General features: G+C 44.6%; 3 protein-coding genes across 3 annotated transcripts; 1 reads left to right on the top strand and 2 right to left on the bottom strand.

The window, feature by feature from the left end:
* Window positions 1-1,394: 1,394 nt before the first annotated feature.
* Window positions 1,395-2,618, bottom strand: LOC311041065 (kelch domain-containing protein 3-like; the record flags this gene model as incomplete). Its single annotated transcript, XM_084051503.1, has 2 exons — window positions 1,395-1,871; window positions 1,923-2,618. 2 exons carry the CDS (start codon window positions 2,616-2,618, stop codon window positions 1,395-1,397), a joined length of 1,173 nt encoding a protein of 390 aa, XP_083907629.1.
* Window positions 2,619-3,233: 615 nt separating this feature from the next.
* On the bottom strand, window positions 3,234-4,554 carry LOC311041066 (kelch domain-containing protein 3-like; the record flags this gene model as incomplete). Its single annotated transcript, XM_084051504.1, has 3 exons — window positions 3,234-3,462; window positions 3,506-3,816; window positions 3,868-4,554. The coding sequence occupies 3 exons, from the start codon at window positions 4,552-4,554 to the stop codon at window positions 3,234-3,236; spliced, it is 1,227 nt and encodes a 408-aa protein (XP_083907630.1).
* Window positions 4,555-9,518: 4,964 nt separating this feature from the next.
* Window positions 9,519-21,509, top strand: alg11 (ALG11 alpha-1,2-mannosyltransferase). Its single transcript, XM_084051016.1, has 6 exons — window positions 9,519-9,574; window positions 11,888-12,112; window positions 12,859-13,230; window positions 14,727-14,993; window positions 16,732-17,060; window positions 19,729-21,509. Exons 1-6 carry the CDS (start codon window positions 9,528-9,530, stop codon window positions 20,010-20,012), a joined length of 1,524 nt encoding a protein of 507 aa, XP_083907142.1. The 5' UTR covers window positions 9,519-9,527; the 3' UTR covers window positions 20,013-21,509.
* The last annotated feature ends 631 nt before the right edge of the window (window positions 21,510-22,140 follow it).

Raw genomic sequence — 22,140 nt, forward strand, 5'->3', positions numbered from 1 at the left:
ATATATGGAAAAATATAAGCCGGTTTATACGCTCCTTTGATAAATGAGGGCCATTGTCAGTACATGCTTTGTCTTTCCTGTATTCTGCCTTGGAGAGTCGTATCCGTTGACTTGTGTTTCCATAAGGTTTGCACTTCCTGTTTACTGCTAGTATTACTATGTTTTGCTGTAAGCTTACTGCCTTAATAAATCTGTGAATTGAAACGATTCCGCTTGTGGTTCTGCATTTTGGGTTGTCATTCTGCATTCCTAACAGTATGTACTGACCTTTTCACCGAAAGGTGGTGGATTTTGAAAATGTGGTTGCTCATCTCATAGCCTCTCCCCCTGAACTGCGTGCTGTACTCCAGAAGGAGATATTTATCCAGCAGCCGTGGTTCAAGGAGAGGCCATGGGTAAGACATGTCCCCCACCTAGGCTGCACCAGCGCTCCTGTTTTCTGACCTAAAGGGGCGTGCTTAACATCTCCGGCGAGAGAATCCGTGTGATGCCATTGGTTCACCGATCTGTCCGTCAGCCCCCGCCCCGTCAACACAACATTATGAGCGACGCCCACTGCACTCTGGTTGGTTGGGGAATTTAAACACTTCCTATATCGGGTACACAGACGCGCTGGTCCAGGCTTTTATTTTTTAGATAGTTGTTGCCTGGTGCCGAGTTAACCATTATCCATATAGACGCTAAGTTTATTTGAAGTGACTGACCTCTTTTTATAGAGGTGACAGAGAAAGTTGCTTGTTGTGGATCCTTTTTCTTCTATGACCATCCCACACTCTTTACATGTTGCTGTTCGGTCGATTCCATTTTGTGTGAAGTTATTATAGGCACGGCAGCCGCACAAGCTGGAGTTGATGCAGCTGCACTGGTGCTCGCCATGTTTACGTTAATGAGACGCACGAAGCAGCATGACTTTGCGCGCAGCCGCGCACCCGAGGTTCCTTCGCGGGAGGGGAAAGGGAGGAGACAGGGGAGTGGAAGTTTTCGGGGCATTTCATTCAATAATGCGTCCAAAAAAAAATCCATAAAATAAATAAAGATTGTCCACGAGTCTTTGAGCTCGAGTCCGAGTCAAGTCTCAAGTCTTTGAGGGGCGAGTCCCAGTCGAGTCTAGAGTCTCATTTGTGGCGACTCGAGTGCAACTCCAGTCCGAGTCCCCGATTTGAGTCCCCATCTCTGGTATTTGTCAGTCCTTGTCCACTTCCTGTTATAGATGACCGACATCACTTCCCGTTATAGATGCCCGACGTCACTTCCGGTTATAGGTCACTTCCTGGTGGAGAGGTGCTCTCTACTTCCTTTCTAATGTTGTTTTGGTCATTGCTGCCAGTTCCCACCCTCTGCCATTTCCCACCCGATGCTCCCACTCTATGCCAGTTCCACCCTGCTGCCAGTTTCTAGCTGCTGCCAGTTCCCCCCTGCTGCCAGTTTCTAGCTGCTGCCAGTTCCCGCACTCTACCAGTTCCCTCCTGCTGCCAGTTCCCCCCCGCTGCCAGTTCCCACCTGATGCCATTTCCCACCTGATGCCAGTTCCCAACTGATATCATGACTGCAAGTTCCCACCTGATATCCTGTGGGAGTTCAGACTGATCCAGACGGTACTGAATAACTGCCATCTTGCATAAGGTCTTCAGGCTAGGACTCAAGTCTAAGATGAACAGGTCTCTACGAAAGAGGAAGACACGATCTCCCAACATGCAACAGTGCATACCACCCCTCCTAGACGGGCCTTTCCCCTTGGGCTTGACCTTCTTCCAGGATGAGGACTTTGTATTGAACTTCCACAGATCTTTGAAGGTCTCAAGGCCAGCAAATACGTACAGCTCTCCATCGTAGGCAAAGGCTGAATGCTCGCAGGCTTCTACTGGAAGAAGCTGTGTAGAAGGGGTGATGCTCAGCCAGCAGTCGGTCTCTGTGTCAAACACTCTGATGTTGTTGCAGTCCCGGACCCTCTGGGCCATAGCCCCAAACCGTCCGGGCTGTGTTCCCCTTTCCATCATGCCCCCAAATACAAACATCTTTGTCCCGATGACGGTGGCAGAGTGTGATGATGAAGCAAGTCCTCTGGTGTTGATTAAAGACCAGACCATCTTGGTGGTGTCCAACTTGTACAAGTGATTGCTGCATATGCTGGCAAGGCGACCTCCATCAACGTAAATTTCACCTCCATAAACGTACATGACCTTCCCCAAAACACAGGCTGAGTGGTTGGACATCGACAATGGAACAGTCCCAGAAACCTCTGTTTTCAACCATCTGTGGGCGTCGACGTTGAACGCATACAGCGGGGTACAGTGAGTATTCCTGTCCCCCAAGATGTAGATGATGTCCTCTACCAGCACGGCCGAGTGGCCTCTGAGCATGCGGGGAACCTCAGGGGGGCGCTCTCCTCGTGTTCTTGTTGTCACCCTGGGCAAATGCACCCAGTGCAAAGCCACCGTGTTGAAGATGTACACACAGATCTGACCGGCTGATCCTGACCTGGTCCAGGTCCAATATTCATCAGACCCTCCGAAGGAGTACAGCTTGTGTCCTACCGTGACCACAGCCTGACAGTTGTCATCTGGTCCTCTCAGATTGCCAGATTTCATGGGATCTGGAGGTACCGCCCAGCAGAACATCTTCGATCTTGTGTCGAACTGTAAAGTTATGCACCGCTATACTGTGATGTTCTGTTGAACCGTAAAGTTATGGACCGCTATACTGAGATTTTCAGATGAACCGTAAAGTTATGGACCGCTATACTGTGATGTTCTGATGAACCGTAAAGTTATGGACCGCTATACTGTGATGTTCTTTAAAACTTACGCTGCACATAATATTAGTTCGGACGCACAAACAGTCATGCAAAGCTAGGCCAATCACACAAAGGCGACAGTTGTGTTGGCCAATCAAGTGAGCTACTGGTTCTCCATGTCGGGTCCAAGGACTGAGAGGGGGTCCACATGTAGGGGTCTGTAAACATTCTGCCAGGGGGTCCAAATGGACCCTTAGGGGTCTGTAAACATTCTGCCAGTGTCAAGTCAAGTCTCAAGTCTTTGAGGGGCGAGTCCGAGTCGAGTCTCATTTGTGGCGACTCGAGTGCGACTCCAGTCCGAGTCCCCGACTTCAGCCCCCATCTCTGGTATTTGTCAGTCCTTGTCCACTTCCTGTTATAGATGACCGACATCACTTCCCGTTATAGATGCCCGACGTCACTTCCAGTTATAGGTCACTTCCTGGTGGAGACGTGCTCTCTACTTCCTTTCTAATGTTGTTTTGTTCATTGCTTCCAAATCCCACACGATGCCATTTCCCACCTGATGCTCCCACTCTATGCCAGTTCCCCCCTGCTGCCAGTTTCTAGCTGCTGCCAGTTCCCCCCTGCTGCCAGTTTCTAGCTTCTGCCAGTTCCCGCACTCTACCAGTTCCCTCCTGCTGCCAGTTCCCACCTGCTGCCAGTTCTCACCTGATGCCTGTTCCCACCTGATGCCAGTTCCCAACTGATGTCATGACTGTAAGTTCCCACCTGATATCCTGTGGCGGTTTATACTGATCCAGACGGTACTGAATAACTGCCATCTTGCATAAGGTCTTCAGGCTAGGACTCAAGTCTAAGATGAACAGGTCTCTCCGAAATAGGAAGACACGATCTCCCACCATGCAACAGCGCATACAACGCCTCTTAGACGGGCCTTTCCCCTTGGGCTTGACCTTCTTCCAGGATGAGGACTTTGTATTGAACTTCCACAGATCTTTGAAGGTCTCGTGGCCACCAAATACGTACAGCTCTCCATCGTAGGCAAAGGCTGAATGCTCGCAGGCTTCTACTGGAAGAAGCTGTGTAGAAGGGGTGATGCTCAGCCAGCAGTCGGTCTCTGTGTCAAACACTCTGATGTTGTTGCAGTCCCGGACCCTCTGGGCCATAGCCCCAAACCGTCCGGGCTGTGTTCCCCTTTCCATCATGCCCCCAAATACAAACATCTTTGTCCCGATGACGGTGGCAGAGTGTGATGATGAAGCAAGTCCTCTGGTGTTGATTAAAGACGAGACCATCTTGGTGGTGTCCAACTTGTACAAGTGATTGCTGCATATGCTGGCAAGGCGACCTCCATCAACGTAAATTTCACCTCCATAAACGTACATGACCTTCCCCAAAACACAGGCTGAGTGGTTGGACATCGACAATGGAACAGTCCCAGAAACCTCTGTTTTCAACCATCTGTGGGCGTCGACGTTGAACGCATACAGCGGGGTACAGTGAGTATTCCTGTCCCCCAAGATGTAGATGATGTCCTCTACCAGCACGGCCGAGTGGCCTCTGAGCATGCTGGGGACCTCAGGGGGGCGCTCTCCTCGTGTTCTTGTTGTCACCCTGGGCAAATGCACCCAGTGCAAAGCCACCGTGTTGAAGATGTACACACAGATCTGACAGGCTGATGTCCAGGTCCAATAACCATCGGACCCTCCAAAGGAGTACAGCTTGTGTCCTATGGTGACCACAGCCTGACAGTTTTCATCTGGTCCTCTCAGATTGCCAGATTTCATGGGATCTGGAGGTACCGCCCAGCAGAACATCTTCGATCTTGTGTCGAACTGTAAAGTTATGGACCGCTATACTGTGATGTTCTGTTGAACCGTAAAGTTATGGACCGCTATACTGAGATGTTCTGATGAACCGTAAAGTTATGGACCGCTATACTGAGATGTTCTGATGAACCGTAAAGTTATGGACCGCTATACTGTGATGTTCTGATGAACCGTAAAGTTATGGACCGCTATACTGTGATGTTCTTTAAAACTTACGCTGCACATAATATTAGTTCGGACGCACAAACAGTCATGCAAAGTCAGGCCAATCACAAAGGCGACAGTTGTGTTGGCCAATCAAGTGAGCTACTGGTTCTCCATGTCGGGTCCAAGGACTGCCAGGGGGTCCACATGTAGGGGTCTGTAAACATTCTGCCAGGGGGTCTAAATGGACCCTTAGGGGTCTGTAAACATTCTGCCAGGGGGTCTAAATGGACCCTTAGGGGTCTGTAAACATTCTGCCAGGGCGTCTAAATGGACCCTTAGGGGTCTGTAAACATTCTGCCAGGGGGTCTAAATGGACCCTTAGGGGTCTGTAAACATTCTGTTTATGTCAGAGTGTGTGTCTAACGTATTCCTTCGCATCAAGATCGCCTGCCACACAGCCTTGTTGTGGGATCGCTTTAGCGATCACACTATTGTTATCTTCACTATTCATTATTATTATTATTATTACGGGGCCATCTTGCCAGCATGGCAGCAGGCCCTGTTTTAATATTGCCTTTATTCTGTTTCTTCTGTTTCTGCCACTTTTCGCAGTTCTGGCTGAACCATGCATACGCTTTTTACGAAACTCGGCCATATGATAGATGGTCATGAAAAACTATCAAGAAATAAATCTCACAATCTTTCGTCAAAAGGTGGCGCTATAGCACTCAATTGAAAATGCCAACTTTGAACAGGTACAACTCATGCCCTGTTTGACCTACAGCCATAAAACTTCGATACACACATGCGTCTCCTCATGATGAACAACTTTCACCCTCTGACTTTTGACCTCTGACCTCTAGATCTCCCACCATTTTGAATTATATGAAAAACAGTTCAAACCTATCTCCTCCTGGGATTTTTGAGTAATCTGCACAAAACGTTTTACACATGAACTTTGGACCTATGCCGACAAAACGATGCAGCGGATTTTCCATAAGTGAAAAAATGAAGCTTTAATGAGCCAATGAATATTGCAGTTTCATGACAATTATTCATCTGCCCCTAACACATACATGCAGACTCACATTTCTTTGAAACTTTGCGGTAATGTTGAGGGTCACTCTAAATATCACTGAAACCAATCTTACTCCAATTGGTCAAAGGGGGGCGCTGTAGCAATTTTTTGAAAATGCAAACTTTAAACAGGCAAAAGTCATGCCTCTTTTGGCCGACAGCCATTAAACCTGCTTACACATGTGCCTTGACTCATGAGGAACACATCTTTCACGTTGACCAGTAAGCTCCGCCCTTAGATTGTCCGCAATTTTGAGCAGTTTGAAAAACACTTAAACCCAGGATTTTTCAGCTATTTGCGTGAAACTGTATCATCTGTGTGATCTCTTTTTTCACAGGTCTTGTCTGTTGGTCCAATGGCTTCTCCCTGAAGCGAGTGCCTCACGACCGCAAGGTTGCCGGTTCAAGCCTCACTTGATGCAGACTCATTTAAGTTGAATTGCAAAAAACATGACTGTATTAATGAATACATGTGCAAACGGTAAAGATAACATGAAATGCTTATTTGAGAGTATGTTTTTTCAATGTATGATGTACTTCATTGTGAAAATAGCCGATCTACAATTTCACAATTTTTCAGATAGCAACGTTTTGTGAGCTTGTAGATCGGCTGCTTTCACTGGTTTCGGTTTCGAGGAGACATACAATTTCTCTATTGGTAAATGGTTTGTGAACGAGTGATCTTAGTGTTAGTGTTAGTGTGAATTATTTTTTCATTGGTTCTGGTACTGTTGGTCCAATGGCGTCTCGCTTCAGCATCAGCCTCTGGATCGCTACTTTTCAATTGTATCGCACAAAACATGACTGTATCAATTATTTGCTAAATGGTTTGTGAACCAGTGATCTAGAGTAGTTCGGGACACAGAGGCTTGGTTCATAATGGACGAAAATAATTATTGATGTCAACAGACACTGTCAGGGAGGCCATATAGCTCAATGAGAAGAGAGGCAGCCTGTGAGTCCGTGGGTCGCTGGTACGATCCCTGTCCCTGTCAATGTATTGAGGTGATCATAATTTGGCATTCTTAGGTTTACACATAGTGTTTCTTGAGGATAGGCTTAGGCGTTGTTTTACTGAGGTTAGTGTTAGTCAGGGTTTAAAACGCTCATTTGTTAATTGCATGGTCTTCTTTCTCTCAAGTTCAGTCTTCTATGTTTCTATGGCTTATTGTGCATATTATTTATCATTGCTTCTTTCTTTTTTCTTTCTGCATTCACTGGCCCCGTATTATTGCTGCTTGCAGCTATATTTACTCTCCGCAGGAGAGTATTGTTTTCACTTTCTAAATATGACACACCGATTGGTCAAGCCTCACGTGACACGTGACAATACGATGAAATACTGTATAAATACATGGCGTCACTTTGACGGTGTCTTGCCACCGTCAAAGTGAGGTAAGACGGGAACCATCACGAAATGGCTGCATGGCTGATACATAATTGGCAGATAGGACAGATAGGACACTTATATAGACAGGAGGGATATGACACTTACACAGACGGATAGGACACTTACAGTACACAGACAGGACGGATAGGACACTTATACAGACAGGACGGATAGGACACTTATACAGACAGGACGGATAGGACACTTATACAGACAGGACGGATAGAACACTTACACAGACAGGACGGATAGGACACTTACATAGACAGGAGGGATATGACACTTACACAGACAGGACGGATAGGACACTTACAGTATACAGACAGGACGGATAGGACACTTACAGTATACAGACAGGACGGATAGGACACTTATACAGACAGGAGGGATAGGACACTTACACAGACAGGAGGGATAGGACACTTACATAGACAGGACGGATAGGACACTTATACAGACAAGACGGATAGGACACTTATACAGACGGATAGGACACTTATACAGACAGGACGGATCGGACACTTATACAGACAGGATGGATAGGACAGTTAGAACATAAGAATTAGAACATTCCCAACATTCCCAACACAAGTCTGTTAAGAGTGAGGTAAGACAGGAACAATCACGAAATGGTTGAGAAATGGCGGATACTGTAACAATTGGATAGGACACTTACACAGACAGGACGGATAGGACACTTACACAGACAGGACGGATAGGACACTTACATAGACAGGACGGATAGGACACTTATACAGACAGGACGGATAGGACACTTATACAGATAGAACATTCCCAACATTCCCAACAGCGGAGAGTTGTGCTCCGAGGAGCACTTTTTCTAGTTATTATTATTATTCCACCCGTTTTTTGGGTCATTTCAATGGAGAAATGCCATTTAGTGACGTCATAATGCTGATGTCATTGTATTATGACCCTACTATAACTATCTAACACTATCAATCCTCAATACCAGCAACATTCTTAGCGATCCCACACTGTTTCTTCAGGAACAGTACTTTCTAGTTATAAATATTGTGCATAAGTGTCACCACGACACTGGTTGCCAAGGAGACGAAAATTCTGTGACTTGATGTTTAAATTAAGACTAATCTGGAAGCTATCTGGAAAAATGATGGTCGCTGTCTGGCAGAAACCAGCTATCTCCATTTTTCAACTTTGTGTTATTGAACACCCTTTACGAGTGTGTGTGGGTTTTACAAATACTAGTCCTTACCCGGTGAAGTGCGCAGGCAAAATAATTACTGGTCTACCTTAAGTCAGTCCACCTTAAGGCCAGGAGCTGATTTCATTAGCTTGTTTACACCGTGACATCATGTGTAAAAAAAATAGAAATACTCAAATGAAGAAACAGTACCTCAACATTGTGGCCTAATTACTTGAGGGGGGGGGGCGACCGTAGCTAAGCGGGAAGAGAGGCAGCCTGGGAAAAAGACAGTCCCTGGTTCGAGTCCCGGTCTATTTGTCGAACTTAAGTGTCCCTGTGCAAGACAATTAACCCCCTAACTCAGTGGTTCTCAAACATTTTCATGTCAAGGACCCCCAAAATGATATGTAACATGCCGCGGACCCCATCTGAAAATATTTTGTGCCAGCGACCCAGAGAAGTGAAGATTTGTGTTAAAAGATTATTCAAAAATAGTAGATCTACAAGCTCACAGCGCGTCACGAAGTGTAGATGTAGAGCTGCAGCTTGTAGATCAGCTATTTTTGAATAGCCAAAGCAGAATGTGGAAAAAGTGGTTACAATTATTGTGACGTTATATTAACACATTTTGCCCGGGACCCCACTGCTCCTGTTACGTATAGGATGATGGGTTGAATGCAGATAACACATTTCACTGTATGCAAACATACAGCCAACCAATATATAGTGACAAATACCGGACTGTGGACGACATTATATTTATATATTATTATTAGTTACTTTCCACCATCACCATTTGTATGTTGTCGTCTGAAACTGTAATGGCTGTACATGAAACATAAATAATACCGATATAAATGTAGTTTGTAATAAATACATAAATATAGAAATACAATATTTACAATATAACCTTTAACTTAACAGTTGCATTTGCAGATCGAAATGTAACTGGATTCAGTCTGTGTGTGTGCGTGTGCGTGTGCGTGTGTGTGTGCGTGTGTGTGTGTGTGTGTGCGTGCGTGCGTGAGAGTGAGAGAGAGAGAGAGAGAGAGAGAGAGATACCGTCTCTGTCCAGCAGGCGGCGGTAAGGACAAACACATGACCACTGCTGCTGCCCCAAAGCACCACCACCGGGTCAAAGGTTATGTTGTGTTGTCGTCATCATCGTCATCATCCAAGATGTCTGGCCACGATCAGCTGGTCCTGTGTCTGTGTGAATTAACCAGGTAATTACACCATTATACACTCATATGTATATATGACATGTATTCATAAGTACTCATAGCCTTAGATCAAGACTATCATAGGTGCATTTTATCGAATCTGACTTTTACTTTCGTATCTACAAGAGTCTTAGCTCCACCCCCCCAGTGCGTTCTGCACTTTCACCAGTAAAGCCCGTACTTCGTCCGTACATGTACAGAACATATACATGAGGTGCTTACCCGATTGCCCCGCATTTTAACTCGGCATGCGGAGCCTTTGTACACTGTATTAATCCGTATTTTTCAATAGATATGTGTTCTAATCCCGTCTGTGGCCGAACGCCGTTTCCCCCCTCGTTTACTTCTTGTTTACATGAATGTAATACCGGCTTTCACCGGATGCGCCCCGTCACTACCGCCCATTGAGGAATACAGGGAACTTCCGACACAAGCGGGATTAAAACACACATATCTATTGAAAAATACGGACCAATGCATTGTACAAAGACTCCGAATGCCGAGTTAACATGTGGGGCAACCGGATAAGCACCTTATATACATTCTTTGTACAGGTACAGAGAAGTACGGGCTTTACTGGTGAAAGTGCAGGACGCGCTGGGGGGTGCGGGCCAAGACCATCGTAGATACGAGAGTAAAAATCAGACTCTATAAAAAAAAACATCTATAGTATTCTGATCCAAGGCCAGTGGTGGAAAGTAACTAAGTACATTTACTCCACTACAATTACTTGAAAACTTTAGTTGCTAGTTACTTTGCAGATATAAATTATGATATAATGAAACATACATTAACCACTTTAACCCGATTTTATACCGAGGCTATTTGAAAATAGCCGATGATGCGACGCGTTGTGAGCTTGTAGATCTGCTATTTTCAAATATGTAGTACTTTTACTTTTGGTACTTTAAGTACATTTTGATGCCAATACTTTTGTACTTTTACTCAAGTAAATGTTTGAATTCTGGATTTTTACTTGTAACAGAGTATTTCTATATTTTAGTATTGTTACTTAATACTTAAGTAAAACATTTGAGTACTTTTTCCACCACTGTTTGTATGTATGTATAATGTATCGTTGTTGTCGGGCAGAAAAACCTCTTATCTCCATATTCGAACCTTTTTTTTGTGTTTATTTTTTTCATAAATTAAACTCCCTACTTGATCATTTGATTAACAGTTTACAAAAGGTACAGAGAGGTACAGTTATGATATAATATTGATACAAGTATAACGCACAAAAGCCCTGAGGGCCTTGTTTCCATTGTGGTCCTGTGTATTCAATTCATCAAGACGTATGAAGACATACAATACTATATTCAGTCAAGAGATCATCAATACTAGGAGGAGTAAAAGGTGTATTTACGGATAAACTGGGGGTTTTGGCAAAGCTAGAAGACTCGTCTAGGTCCGGTTGTAAATTACAGGAGCTCCTCTTTTATGTACGCTCTTGTTTTGAAGGAGGGTAGGGGGGAGGGGGGGGGGGTCACACTTGATTTGATTGCTGTGTGCTATTCAAAAATAGCAGATCTACAAGGTCACAGCGCGGTGCTATGAGCTTGTAGATCTGCTATTTTTGAAAAATCTTTAAAAAAAATGTTTTAATTTTTTTTTTTCAAAAAACTTAGGATTTAAAAAACATTTTTAAGAATCGCGTCAGGTCTTAAAGGTAGGGTAAGTGATTTTCTTTGGTTAAAATAAGTGTTAAATAGCTCTATATTGTGATAGTAATCATTGCTATAGAGTGTTTGTTCAGTATTAGGAGTCTCCTTGTCTCTCCAGCTCTTTATAAAACAGAAAATGCATTTTCGTTTCAGTTTTATTTCCAATTTTATCCAATCAGGATATAAGATTAAATAGATTAAACAAGTGGAATTGGAAGTAATGACATTAAGAAATGAGCAGGCAAAATTGGAACTGGAACACTATAAAAATGCAGCTTAAAAATGGGTACTTTCTCCTGATTGGCTGAGATTTTGACACCTACCGGAAAATGTATTTTCTGTTTATTAAAGAGCTGGAGAGACGGGGAGACTCCTGTTACTGAACAAACACTCTATAGCAATGATTACTATCAGAATATAGTGCTTTAACCTTTTCACTAAATACTTTTTGTTTTAACCCAAAAACATCACTTACCCTACCTTTTAATGGGTTAAAAAGGGTCTGGGGGGGGCTCACAAAAGCCTGAGTAGATAAAATGACCCAACGTTTTTTTAGTTTTTTTTTTAAGTGAAACGTCCCTTTAAGTGTAGAATCAGCCTCAGGTCTTAATAGGTTTATTAATCAATCCATGGCTGCTGTTGGTTTTTCCAGGTTGCTGTGGAAGCTGCTGCTGCCGCTGCTGTTCCTGTGTCTGCTGCTGGTGGCGGTGCTGGTGCTGCTGGTGATGAGCGTGCGCCTGTGGCTGCAGACCAATAGGAACGCGCGGCGGGCGCGGGACGGCGGCCGGCCCGCCGTGGCCTTCTTCCACCCCTACTGCAACGCCGGCGGCGGAGGGGAGAGGGTGCTGTGGTGCGCCATCAGGGCTCTGCAGAACAGGTGACAGTTTTAAACACATTTAGATCGGGGAATAGAATCTGTGCCATTATTTTTTTATTTCTTTGAGCTATTCAAAAATAGCAGATCTACAAGTTTTGTCAAGGACCCCCAAAATGTATTTGGCCGCCGACCCCTGTTTTTAACGCAATTTTATTTTTATACGTGGGGCCCACGTGGGGCGCTGTAACGAAACTTTGGGATCATCCAAGGAGTCTCTGAGAAGGAGAGGCCGGATGTGGATCCATGTCAAAAATTCTTCCGGTAGGCCGCTCGAATGTTAACTCCTTGACTAAAAGCTTAATATCTCCATTTATTTTTAACGTGGAAGCGAGACGTTTTCGATCGGCGATCACTCTGCAATGGAGGATCGCGTTGGAAATATTATTGTTCCCCTCCGCCGTCTCGCACGCACGCTTTGTTTACATGCACTTCCGCGTCGGGGCTTCTACAGCACGAAACGCATCAACGTAAGTGGACGGAAGAAATGCAGGCACTGAGTGAACATATAATATTTTAATAAACCTCTGGCACCCGATGTGTTAACTCACTGAGTGCCATTAACGTGTTTCACGTGTTTTTAGCGCTATGGCTCAACGTGCCATTAACGTGTTTGACGTGTTTTTGAAAAATCAATTCTGAAATAATTCTGGCAATCCTGGCACTCAATGAGTTAAAAACAAAAACTATGACTAAAACTAAATCAAACTGTCGTCTTGTCTAAAATCCCCTCCCGCTCCTCGGCACAGGTACCCGGACGTGAACCTGGTGGTGTACACGGGGGACCGCGGCGTGACAGGCCAGCAGATGGCGGAGGGCGCCCGGCGGCGCTTCAACGTGACGCTGCCCCGGCCCGTCCACTTCGTGTTCCTCAGGCACCGGGCGCTGGTGGAGCCCGGCCTGTTCCCACACTTCACCTTGCTCTGCCAGAGCGTGGGCTCCGTGTTCCTGGGCTGGGAGGCGCTGGCCCAGTACGTGCCGGACCTCTACGTGGACTCCATGGGCCACGCCTTCACGCTGCCGCTGTTCCGCTACCTGGGGGGGTGCAGCGTGGCCAGCTACGTCCACTACCCCACCGTCAGCACCGACATGCTGTCTGTGGTCCGAGAGAGGAACCCCAGGTGAGCAACCAGAACACTAGTAGGGTTTTGACACCAGTACTACTAGGCCAATCCAGTGGTTTTCAACCTTTTTCATGCCAAGGACCCCTAAATTGATAGACATTTGGCCGCATCTGAGAATGTTTTGTTCCAGGGACCCCCCAGAAGCAAAGACTTGAGTTAAAAATGTTCTCTTTAAAATATATATATATATATATATATATATATATATATATATATATATATATATATTCAAAGATGTGCACACGTTTTCGAGATCTACAAGCTCATAGCGTGGCACTCCGTACCGCGCTATGAGCTTGTAGATCTGCTGTTTTTGAAAAGCCAAAGTAGTTAAAATGATTCTGACGCTATGTTAACTATTTTTGCTGGGGACCCCCTGCTTTAAAAAATATATATGTATTATATATTCAAAGATTTGCACATATTTTCACAATTTTTCAAAAATAGCAGATCTACAAGCTCATAGCGCCAGGCATGAGCTTGTATATCTGCCATTTTTGAATAGCCCAAGAAATCTAAAAATGACAGATTATTTTCCGGTCTAAATGGGTTAGCTAATTTCGTTGGGGACCCCCCGGGACCCTGAACATCAAAACTGGACAACAAAACTGCTCTAAACTGAAGAATGTGAAAAGAAAGTTTGAGAATCAATGCACTATCAATTACTACAGGGGGTCCACCAAATCTTTGTGTGATATGATTTTAATTTTTTACCTTAACCACTTGAACCCTATAGCATCCCTTTTCTGAGGAGAACTTCTGCGAGGCGTTGAGAGCTTGTAGATCTGCTATTTTTGGCAAAGAGGTATAGGTGTAGAGGGGAAAAAAAGAGCAGACCAAGTAAACAAAAAAAAGTTTCATCTGAAACAAAACTTTACACAATAGAGAGGGAGGGGGGGTCCCTGCTTGATCTCTCTCTCTCAGCTAGGGGGTCCTTGGCCTGAAAACGTTGAAGACCCCCCTGCACTAACACCCTCCTCTGAGCCTCCAGGTTGAACAACACAGACTACATCTCCAGCAGCCTGTTCCTCAGTGCAGTGAAGGTGGTTTACTACTGCCTGTTGTGACTCAAATCTTTGCTTCTGGGGGTCCCTGGAACAGAATATTTTGAGATGGGGGTCCGCAGCCAAATACATTACATTTTTTCTTCAGTTTCAGAAAACTGTTAGGATTTAGAAGACATTTGTAGAATCCCCCAGAAGCAAAGATTTGTGTTAAATGTTTGCTTTAAAAACATTATATATATATATTCAAAGATTTGCACATATTTTCACAATCATTCAAAAAATAGCAGATCTACAAGCTCATAGCGCTATTTTTGAATAGCCAAAGAAATCTAAAAATGACTCTTTTCCGGTCTAAATGGGTTAGCTAATTTCGCTGGGGAAGCCCCCGGGACCTGGACAACAAAACTGCTCTAAACTGAAGACAATGAAAAGACAGTTTGAGAATCAACGCACTAACACCCTCCTCACCCTCATTTGAACCTCCAGGTTGAACAACGCAGACTACATCTCCAGCAGCCTGTTCCTCAGTGCAGTGAAGGTGGTTTACTACTGCCTGTTGGCCCTGCTGTACGGCACGGCGGGCTCCTGCTGTGACGTCATCATGGTCAACTCCTCCTGGACGCTGGACCACATCCTGGCGCTGTGGCGCTCGCCCAACCGCACCAGCGTGGTCTACCCGCCCTGCGACGTCACCGCCTTCCTGGACATCGCCCTGGACCACCAGGAGGAGGAGAAGAAGAAGGAGGAGGACAGGTAAGACCGATAGATAGATACCTTTATTGATCCCACGGGGGGGGCGATTAGTCGCCCGGAGGCAGCACAGCAGTTAAAGGAGAATACCCAGGGGTGCACATAACTGGCATGCATGATACGCGGCACATCAGACGAAGGGCAGCGCTTTTGCGCACCAACAGCTGGGACCGCTGGGACAGGAATTTACTTCCTGAAGCCACACTCACACAATCACGCTAAAGCAGTAGTCGGCGCCCCATACACAGCCATTAGGCGGAGGGGGAGGGGACGCATGCTGCATGTGATTGTGTGAGTGTGTCCTCGGATCCTGACACAGTCAGGCGCGCGACTCGTCACCGACGATGAACACACCGTGATGGTGCGAAATATGCCGTGAACGTCCCAATCTGGTGGATAAAGTCAGCGCAGCACAGGGCACCAACCTTTCAGGGGCACCAAACGGCGTGAAGGAAAAAAAAAACGGTGGAAAAACGGTGGAATTTAGAAGCAGGGCGCTACAACATTGAACCCCTCCCTGCCCCCCCCCCCCCCCCCCCCAGTTAAGAAAACGGTCCCGGGGGGCACCGGACCGTTTATTTGGTGAGCACCAAGTAACATCTCCAGGTGCTCTTCTGAGCACTAGACCAAAAAAGTTATGTGCACCCCTGGGAATACCACTAATTTTCAACATTGAACTACTGTATGTCTTTAATACCGCCCCCTCAGCCAAAAGTACACCTTTGCATATGTCACTGATCACATGACCTCAATCAATTATCCAGTTCTAGGCAACATAGAAGGACAGCTCTAAGGTCGTGTATGAAAGACAATGTTGAAAATTAGTGGTATTCCCCTTTAAGAGTTACAGAGTTACAGGTAAAGAAAGTCTTAATCAATCCTTAACCCATTAAGACCGTCAGTGTCATTTTCAGATTGGCTACTAAAAAAAATAGCAGATCTACAAGCTCATGCTACGAGCTTGTAGATCTGCTATTTTTTGAGAAATCCTGAAAATGTCAGCAAATCATTTAATGTATATATATTTTTTTAAAGCGAACATTTGTGACTCAAATCTTTGCTTCTGGGGGGGTCCCTGGAACAACATATTTTTGAGATGGGGGTCCGCAGCCAAATACATATCATTTTGGTGGGTCTTTCACATGAAAAAGTTTGAGCACCACAAAAAAAAACATACGTTTAAAAAAAAATGTACCTGCTTCCTCAGAAGCAAAGATTTGAGTTACAAATGTTCGCTTTAAAAAAAATAATATATATATTCAAAGATTTGCACAGATCTTCAAGAGCTGGTGCCATGTTTTTGCACTTTTTCTGTCTATGAGGTTGATAGAACTTCATTAAGCCCCCCGGTGGTGGTTTTATGGTGTTTTATGTCTTCTCTGACTATTATGAGTTTCTACCTGGAGGCTGAAACCTTGAGGGTCAAACGTGCCAATAGAGAAACAGCGCTTTAGTGACATAGTAAAAACATACCCTCCCCCTCGTTATCATAACACAACAGGTGTGGGCATGAGGAGGAGGAGGGACTAGGACAGGTGGGTGGTGCTAAGGTGGTGGAGGAGGTGAGAACCAGGTATACTTAATGAACTGGAGGCGTGTCCACATATTTTTTTTTTTAACAATTTCTGTACACTTTTTTGAAAAAAATCTTCCTCCTAGTATAACCATAATACCTGATGATTATGTTTTAGGGTGTTAACTAACCTCTCATACCTCTTCAACAAACCCCCCTCCTCTACAGGAAGAGCCACTCGGTGGTCTCCATCGGACAGTTCAGACCAGAGAAAGACCACCGGCTGCAGATCCGGGCCTTCAAGAGGCTGCTGGAGCGCAGAGGAGGGGGAGGAGGAGGGGAGGAGCTGGGGGCGGGGCTCCGGCTGGTGCTGATTGGCGGATGCAGGAACCAGGAGGACGAGGACAGGGTGCTGATGCTCAGGGGGCTGTGCCAGGAGCTGGGCGTGGCCGACAGGGTGGAGTTCAAGGTCAACGTTCCCTTCGAGGAGCTGAAGAGGGAGCTGGGCGAGGCCACCATCGGCCTGCACACCATGTGGAACGAACACTTCGGCATCGGTGAAGTAGAGCGCTGTTATTACCGCTATATGCCAGGGATACGTCAATGGGGATGCAGGTCATTATTGAGAAATAAACCCTGAAAGGGTGATTAGATTAGAGGTTTATTTCTCAATAATGACCCGCAACCCATTGATTATCCCGCTTGCACTCCAGGCTACTTAACTCATTGAGTGCCTGAATGAATGAATGAAGTCAGCCAGTGCTTGAGCATTTTTACTAACCTTTCAAGAGCCGCAGAATATTTCGCTCCAGGACGATCGACACACCGAGTGTCGCAAAAGACAGAGGAGTGTCTCTGCTTCCATCGGCGGGAGAAAAGCTTGTCACCGCGACCCTCCGTTCTTTAGTTATTGGCTGGTGAATATAGCTTGTTCACGCCAAAAACGCAGGAAAAAACAAGAAAGCAGAGAAAAATATATTTTTGTAAATCCTTTAATGGTAGGGTAAGTGATATTTTTGGGTTAAAACAAAAAGTATTTTGTTAAAAGGTTAAAGCACTATATTCTGATAGTAATCATTGCTATAGAGCAGTGGTTTTCAACCTTTTTTGCGTCAAGGACCCCCAAATTGACACACATTAGCCCAGGGACCCCCATTAGAAAAGATATGCCAGGGACCCCCATTAGAAAAGATATGCCACTGCCAGGGACCCCCAATAAGAGACCATTTTTACAGCTCTAGCAGTGATTCTCAACCATTTTAATTTCAAGGACGCCCAGTTTGACATGCATTAGGCTACAGACCCCCATTTAATGGCATTTATATCTCTGAGACCGCAATATATATTGTAAAATCAATGTTAATCTAACTCTGAGAGTGTACAAATAACCATAAGGGTCCATTTGGTTCCTATCTATCATTTAGCTGGGGACCCCCTGGAACTCCCTCAAGGACCACTGGTGGTCCCCGGACCACTGGTTGAAAACCACTGCTATAGAGTGTTTGTTCAGTAACAGGAGTCTCCCCGTCTCTCCAGCTCTTTATCACCGCTAGAGTTTATTCATAAGGCTTTTGAACCGTTCACAAAAAATGTATATCCATTAAAATCCGCGATCGGATGGTGTTTATAAACAGCAACGACGGACGTACGAGCCCTCATAATGTTTAGGCTTTTTCGTCTTCTGTGATATCAGCGGCTAAAACAGGCTGCAAACGTCATATCCGTTTGGCTGTGACGTGATTTCCGGCCTTCCCCACCGGCCATCGTAGATTAGCTTAGCCTCCGATAGGCTATCAGATCGTTTTTAAACACAAAGAGGATAACCGTTCGTCGATCAAAGAAAAGAAAATACAACCGGAGCTTACCATTCGTTTTTTAAACCGTGTGAAAACCATGATCTTTAGCCAAAACCAGGGAAAAACTGTTTTTTCAAGATAAAAAACGAACCGGAAACGGTTGTCGGAAATGTTCTCATAGGATGGGTCGGAAGCGTCATGGGGAAAAAAAAATCAAGGATGGTACCAAAAAACATTTTTTTCGTTATCAAACCACATAAAAAGACGATCCCGAGATATCTCGGTATCCGCGGGTGGATTTAATGTCCCGAGATATCTCGGGATTGGCAGTAAATGTGTTAATAAACAGAAAATACATTTTCCTGTAGGTGTCAAAATCTCAGCCAATCAGGAGAAAGTACCCATTTTTAAGCTTCATTTGTATAGTGTTCCAGTTCCAATTTTGCCTGCTCATTTCTTAGTGTCATCACTTCCAATTTCACTTGTTTAATCTATATCCTGATTTAGTTCTCTATCTCTATCCTGATTGGATAACATTGGAATTGAAACTGAAACGAAAATGCATTTTCTGTTTTATAAAGAGCTGGAGAGACAAGGAGACTCCTTTTACTGAACAAACACTCTATAGCAATGAGTACTATCACAATATAGAGCTATTTAACACTTATTTTAACCAAAGAAAATCACTTACCCTACCTTTAACATTAGATGGGACGGGGCTGGGTTTGTTGTCATCATGTTATTTCCGGGTCTACTGTTCTCCTGAAGTCATAGGATAACTCATAGGTTGGCGAACAGCGTCATCTAGCGTAAACACTGAAAACACGGTTTGGACGTGTTACACGTCATTGGCACTGATAAAGAAACTCAGTGGCGTGCACAGACATTTTGAGGGGCAGGTGCTCAAGTAAAAAAATAAAAGGGCACCTTGCACGGTGCACGGAACCGCCGGCTACCTCTTTGCCAAAAATAGCAGATCTACAAGCCCACAACGCCTCGCGCTGCGAGGCGTTGTGGGCTTGTAGATCTGCTATTTTTGGCTAAAGTTCTCATCAGAAAAGGGATGCTAGGTTTCGAGTGGTTATGGTAAAAAGAAAAATCATATCACATAAAGATTTGGCGGACCCCCTGTAGTAACTCTGAGGACCCCCTAGGGGTCCCGGACCCCCTGTTGAAGACCCCTGCTGTAAACTGAGAAAAAAAAAACTTTTTTTCCCTTTTTTTCAAAAGGGCACTTCTGGTCAAGAGGGCAAAGGGCAGGTGCTCGAGCACCACCTAGAGTCTATCTGTGCACGTCCCTGAAGAAACTAATAAATTGACCCAAAAGTAACAAAACAAAAGGAAGAACATGTTTTCGTCATAGCTTTAAGTCTACTAAATGAACAGCGATCATGTGCTCATGTTGATCTTTGATCGTCGGTCTCTCTAGGCGTGGTGGAGTGCATGGCGGCGGGGACCATCGTGCTGGCCCACAAGTCGGGCGGGCCCAAGCTGGACATCGTGGTGCCGTGGGACGGCGGCCAGACGGGCTTCCTGGCCGAGGACGAGGACGGCTACGCTGACGCCATGGAGCGGATCCTGGCGCTGCCGCCTGCCGCCAGGCTGCAGATCAGACGCAACGCTCGCCAGTCCGTCGCCCGCTTCTCCGACCAGGAGTTCGAGGCCTGCTTCCTGGCAGCCATGGAGCCTCTGATGGGAACGCTGGCACGATGAGAGAGAGGGGTGTGTGTGTGTGTGTGTGTGTGTGTGTGTGTGTGTGTGTGTGTGTGTGTGTGTGTGTGTGTGTGTGTGTGTGTGTGTGTGTGTGTGTGTGTGTGTGTGTGTGTGTGTGTGTGTTTTAGGGCTGGACGATATGGACAAAGTCAAATGTCAAAATATTTTTGGCTGGACGATATGGACAAAGTCAAATGTCAAAATATTTTTGACCAAATACCTCTATATATATATATATATATATATATATATATATATATATATATATATATTGTGACGATAAAAGAAAATTCAAATTCCAAAAGATCTACAAGCTCACAACGTATTTTATCGCTACAAATTATAGGACTTGCACTTCAGTGATTCAAACACAGAAAAAGGGATTCAGTATCGATATAATATCCATATATTGCCCAGCCCTAGATTGTGTGTGTGTGTGTGTGTGTGTGGGGGTGTGTACACATTGTGTGCGTATCTGTGACTGAATGCACATAGGCATGTCTATGCATAAGTTGTGTGTGTGTGTGTGTGTGTGTGTGTGTGTGTGTGTGTGTGTGTGTGTGTGTGTGTGTGTGTGTGTGTGTGTGTGTGTGTGTGTGTGTGTGTGTGTGTGTGTGTGTGTGTGTGTGTGTGTGTTTGTGGCACTGAGACCTCTGCTCCAGCAGATGCACTTAGAACACATGTATAGACCAAATCAGAATGTTTTGTAAACAAACGGTTAAGGCAGTATTTACAAGTGGAATGTCTAAGGCAGTGGTTCTCAAACTGTGGGTCGGGACCCCAAATAATTTTTCGGGGGGGTCCCCAGATGATTAGCTTAATGTGTAACATTGTTTTCTCACTCAACAATAAACAAACCCAACATACAGTATAAGTGTATACAGGGTATCTGCACATTTATAAAGTGACAATTTAAGGACTTTTGAAACCTCTTTTTCTCTAAAATGAAAAATAAAAATAAAATAAATAAGACCATTACTGTGTTGAAAGTAATCAACAAACCATATTACAATTTTCTTTGAAAATAGCCTATCTGCGAGCTTGAAGATCAGCTATTTTCACAACATCTATCTGTGGAAACGAGTCAAACTTTAAATGTAATGCCTCAACTCCTACAATTCCAAGTGCTTGTCAGGGTGGGGGGTCCCCAGTTCACATATGATTATTTTGGGGGGTCCCCAGTTCAAATATGATTAGTTTGTGAGGTGGCGGCCTGAAAGGTTTTAGAACCACTGATAGAGTGTCAGCTACATTCGCTGTGTCTGATTTGTCAACGTGTGGATATTTAGAACAAGAGAATATAAGTGTTCTGTTCTGTTAGAGGATAATAATGTGTCTCAATGCTATACGCCTACATTATGCTTTTATTATCCACCCGGGAAGACATTTGTTGTTGTCATGGTGATTTGGTCAGTACTATTAACCCATTAAAACCGTGAACGCATCTGTGTAACCACCATTATTTTATACTTTGGGCTATTCAAAAATAGCAGATCTACAAGCTCATAGCGTGGCACCGAGTGCCGCGCTATGAGCTTGTAGATCTGCTATTTTTTTTTTTATTATCGTAAAAATGTGTGCAAATCTTTGAATATATTTATTTTAAAGGGAATTCTTTTAACTAATCTTTGCGTCTGGGGGGATTCTACAACAGTTTTTGTGTTGTTGCTATAATATCGGTTGTTCTCAAACCTTTTCATGTCAAGGACCACCCAAAATGATATGTTTGGCCGCGGACCCCCCCCCCCCCCCCCCCCATCTCAAAATATTTTGTTCCAGGGACCCCCAGGAGCAAAGATTTGAGTTAATATATATGCAAAGATATGAAACGATTTTTCAAAAAAAGTATTTGGTCGCGGACCCCCCCCATCTGAAAATATTTTGCTCCAGGGACCCCCCCCCAGAAGCAAATATTTGAGTTAAAAATGTATATACTGTATATATATATACATTCATTCAAAGATTTGCACATATAAAAATATATAACGTTTTGAAAAATGTGTACAAATATGTAGTAATACACGTGTTATGACTGAGGATGCTGTAGAATGTTTAAAATGTGTATGACTATGAATATGTATTAATACATGTGTTATGACTGAGGATATGCTGTAGAATGTTTACATGA

Source organism: Gymnoscopelus microlampas (assembly GCF_963454915.1).
Source record: "Gymnoscopelus microlampas genome assembly, chromosome: 24".
In the NCBI taxonomy this organism is placed as follows: domain Eukaryota; kingdom Metazoa; phylum Chordata; class Actinopteri; order Myctophiformes; family Myctophidae; genus Gymnoscopelus; species Gymnoscopelus microlampas.

Excerpts from the sequence above, each read along its gene's own strand:
- alg11 (XM_084051016.1), top strand. The coding sequence starts at position 9,528 with ATGTCTGGCCACGATCAGCTGGTCCTGTGTCTGTGTGAATTAACCAG. Across the intron at positions 9,575-11,887 it reads TGTCTGTGTGAATTAACCAG|GTTGCTGTGGAAGCTGCTGC; the intron begins GTAATTACACCA and ends TGGTTTTTCCAG. Across the intron at positions 14,994-16,731 it reads AAGAAGAAGGAGGAGGACAG|GAAGAGCCACTCGGTGGTCT; the intron begins GTAAGACCGATA and ends CCTCCTCTACAG.